This window comes from Garra rufa, chromosome 13 (genome assembly GCF_049309525.1).
Source record: "Garra rufa chromosome 13, GarRuf1.0, whole genome shotgun sequence".
In the NCBI taxonomy this organism is placed as follows: Eukaryota; Metazoa; Chordata; class Actinopteri; order Cypriniformes; family Cyprinidae; genus Garra; species Garra rufa.
The window spans coordinates 44,127,177-44,129,343 of record NC_133373.1 but is presented as its reverse complement, the minus strand read 5'-3'; the positions used below and the strand labels follow the sequence as shown (position 1 = coordinate 44,129,343).

General features: G+C 44.2%; 1 protein-coding gene across 1 annotated transcript; it reads right to left on the bottom strand.

The window, feature by feature from the left end:
- Positions 1-1,933, bottom strand: LOC141283576 (thrombomodulin-like). The gene has a single exon (XM_073816876.1). It carries the CDS (start codon positions 1,747-1,749, stop codon positions 202-204), a length of 1,548 nt encoding a protein of 515 aa, XP_073672977.1. The 5' UTR covers positions 1,750-1,933; the 3' UTR covers positions 1-201.
- Between the last annotated feature and the right edge of the window lie 234 nt (positions 1,934-2,167).

Here is a 2,167-nt window from a genome sequence, read left to right as displayed (position 1 = left end):
TTATATTAAAATATAGCATTTATTATCTTCAAACAACAACAGCATTCAGCAATACTGACATTCATGACTTCAAACTTGTGCAAGATAAGTTTCAGTTTGTTCTGACATTGTCTAAGCCTAATATATTTATGTTTATATACCTAATCAAATATATTTACTATTATGTTCTATTTACATTTCAGTTCGCCTGACGGCCGACTTTTAAGTGTCTCTTTTTATATATCGACTTGGGAATATCTGTTGCGTGCTGTGTTTTTCAACGATCACCTGTTGAAAATCGTAGATTTCATTGTGGCATTTGTCCACGTCATAATTGTGCATTTTATTAAGCCGTCTCATTATGCAGTGAGCGATGCAGACCAGTAAAAGAATGCAAACAACAATGCAAACCATTATTCCCAAGAGACTGCCAGCTGAGATAGATATTGGCTTGTCCGTTGGGGATCTGCTCGTAGGTACAAAAATATCAAAAGGCGTTGAGCTGCCTGAGCCTTCAAAGTCTTCTTTTATACATTTGATCTCTTTCATAAGCATGTATCCTTCATCGCAATAACATTGAAATCCTCCATATGTATTTTCACATGTGTGGTCACAGGGATTACTATCGCATTCATCTATGTCAACGCAAAATCGGTCTTCGAGTACGAAACCATCGGGACAGTCGCACTGCTCGTTGTTGTTGGGATCACAGTCAGCTGGGCATCTTTCTCCAGCACAGTGCATTTTACATTTGTGCATGTCCTCTGTCGACTGAATAAATCCCTCAAAGCACAGACAGTGATAGCTACCTTCAGTGTTGATGCAATCGTGCTCGCACGGTGCAGGCTCGCATTCGTCAATATCAACGCAAACGCCACCTTCAAAGTGAAAGCCGGGTTTGCACTCTTCGCAAGACTTGCCATCTGCACCTAGTTGAAAGCCTGGGCGACACGCGCACGCGAATGCATTGCCAACTGGCGTGCACTTGTGCTCACATTCCGCGGACGCGCAAGGGTCATTGTTCTGTTTGTTGCATGTGACTCCGTTGTTGTCGAGTTCGAATCCAGGCTGACAGATGCAGGCGTAGCTTTGTCCATTCCGCACGCACTTATAATCACATCCACCACCAAGGACTTCACAGCTCCAAGGTGCTTTAAGCCAGTTGCCTTCAAAACAAATGTGTTTCGTTCTTAACGGCAGCAATGTCCCATTGGTGAACCTAGGAATCTCTCTGAGTTCTTCATTTGCTGTAAATCCGTAAAGAGTTTGATATGAGACTGATGCATCGGTGCTAAGCGGTGGACAGTACCCGGTGTTGTCGAATTCGCACAAATAACCCTCGATTCTGTCATTGCACGGTCTTTCGGTCCATTTGAGAACTTTGGGTGATACCGAAACACATAGCGGAGAACATGCCGCTAAGTCGCTTTTCCAGTTGACGTATTGGGTTGTGCTGTCTCCAGTCACCCATTTGAATCCCTTTAACCCATCTTTTGAGTTCGAACACTGATTGTCGGCGTGTTTCAGCCCAAGCCAAAAATTCCCAGAAGTGCCGTTCAATAACCCACTGAGAACGTTGGACACTTTTTGGCTGCGTACGGTCATCAGATGTCCGCCTTTCTCTTCACAGACGAGCTGGGCAGCGTCAAAACTCGCGCTGTCTACGTGGACGACGAAGCATTTTCCATCTGTACAAAAACCGTCATTAATGCTTTCCCCTCGAACCCTCAGAACAACGAGCGCCAGCGCCATTCCTATGATGTCTCTCATCTCTGCTGACCCGTTATGTAACGGTCTTCACGAAGTTACGGAGAAGTGGCCGGAGTGTCGATAGCGCGTTCATGAGTTCGAGGTGTGCCGTGCCGCATTTATAATGACATCCATGTCTCCAGAAATTAAAGGAAGTTCGTGTTATCTGGCAGAGATCCTGCAACGCCACTTAACTGTGCCTCTCTCTCTGTCTCTCTTTCTCTTTCTCTCTCTCTCTTTTCCTATCCCTGCTGGCGCGCTGGGTTTGGATACACGATATTTATCTTGAGGATTTAATTTCCAAATCAGTTTCTGTAAATAGATGTCCCCTTTTCGCCTGACTATGTTTTGGTCAAGCAATAGCCTACCCAAAATAGATAGATAGATAGATAGATAGATAGATAGATAGATAGATAGATAGATAGATAGATAGATAGAT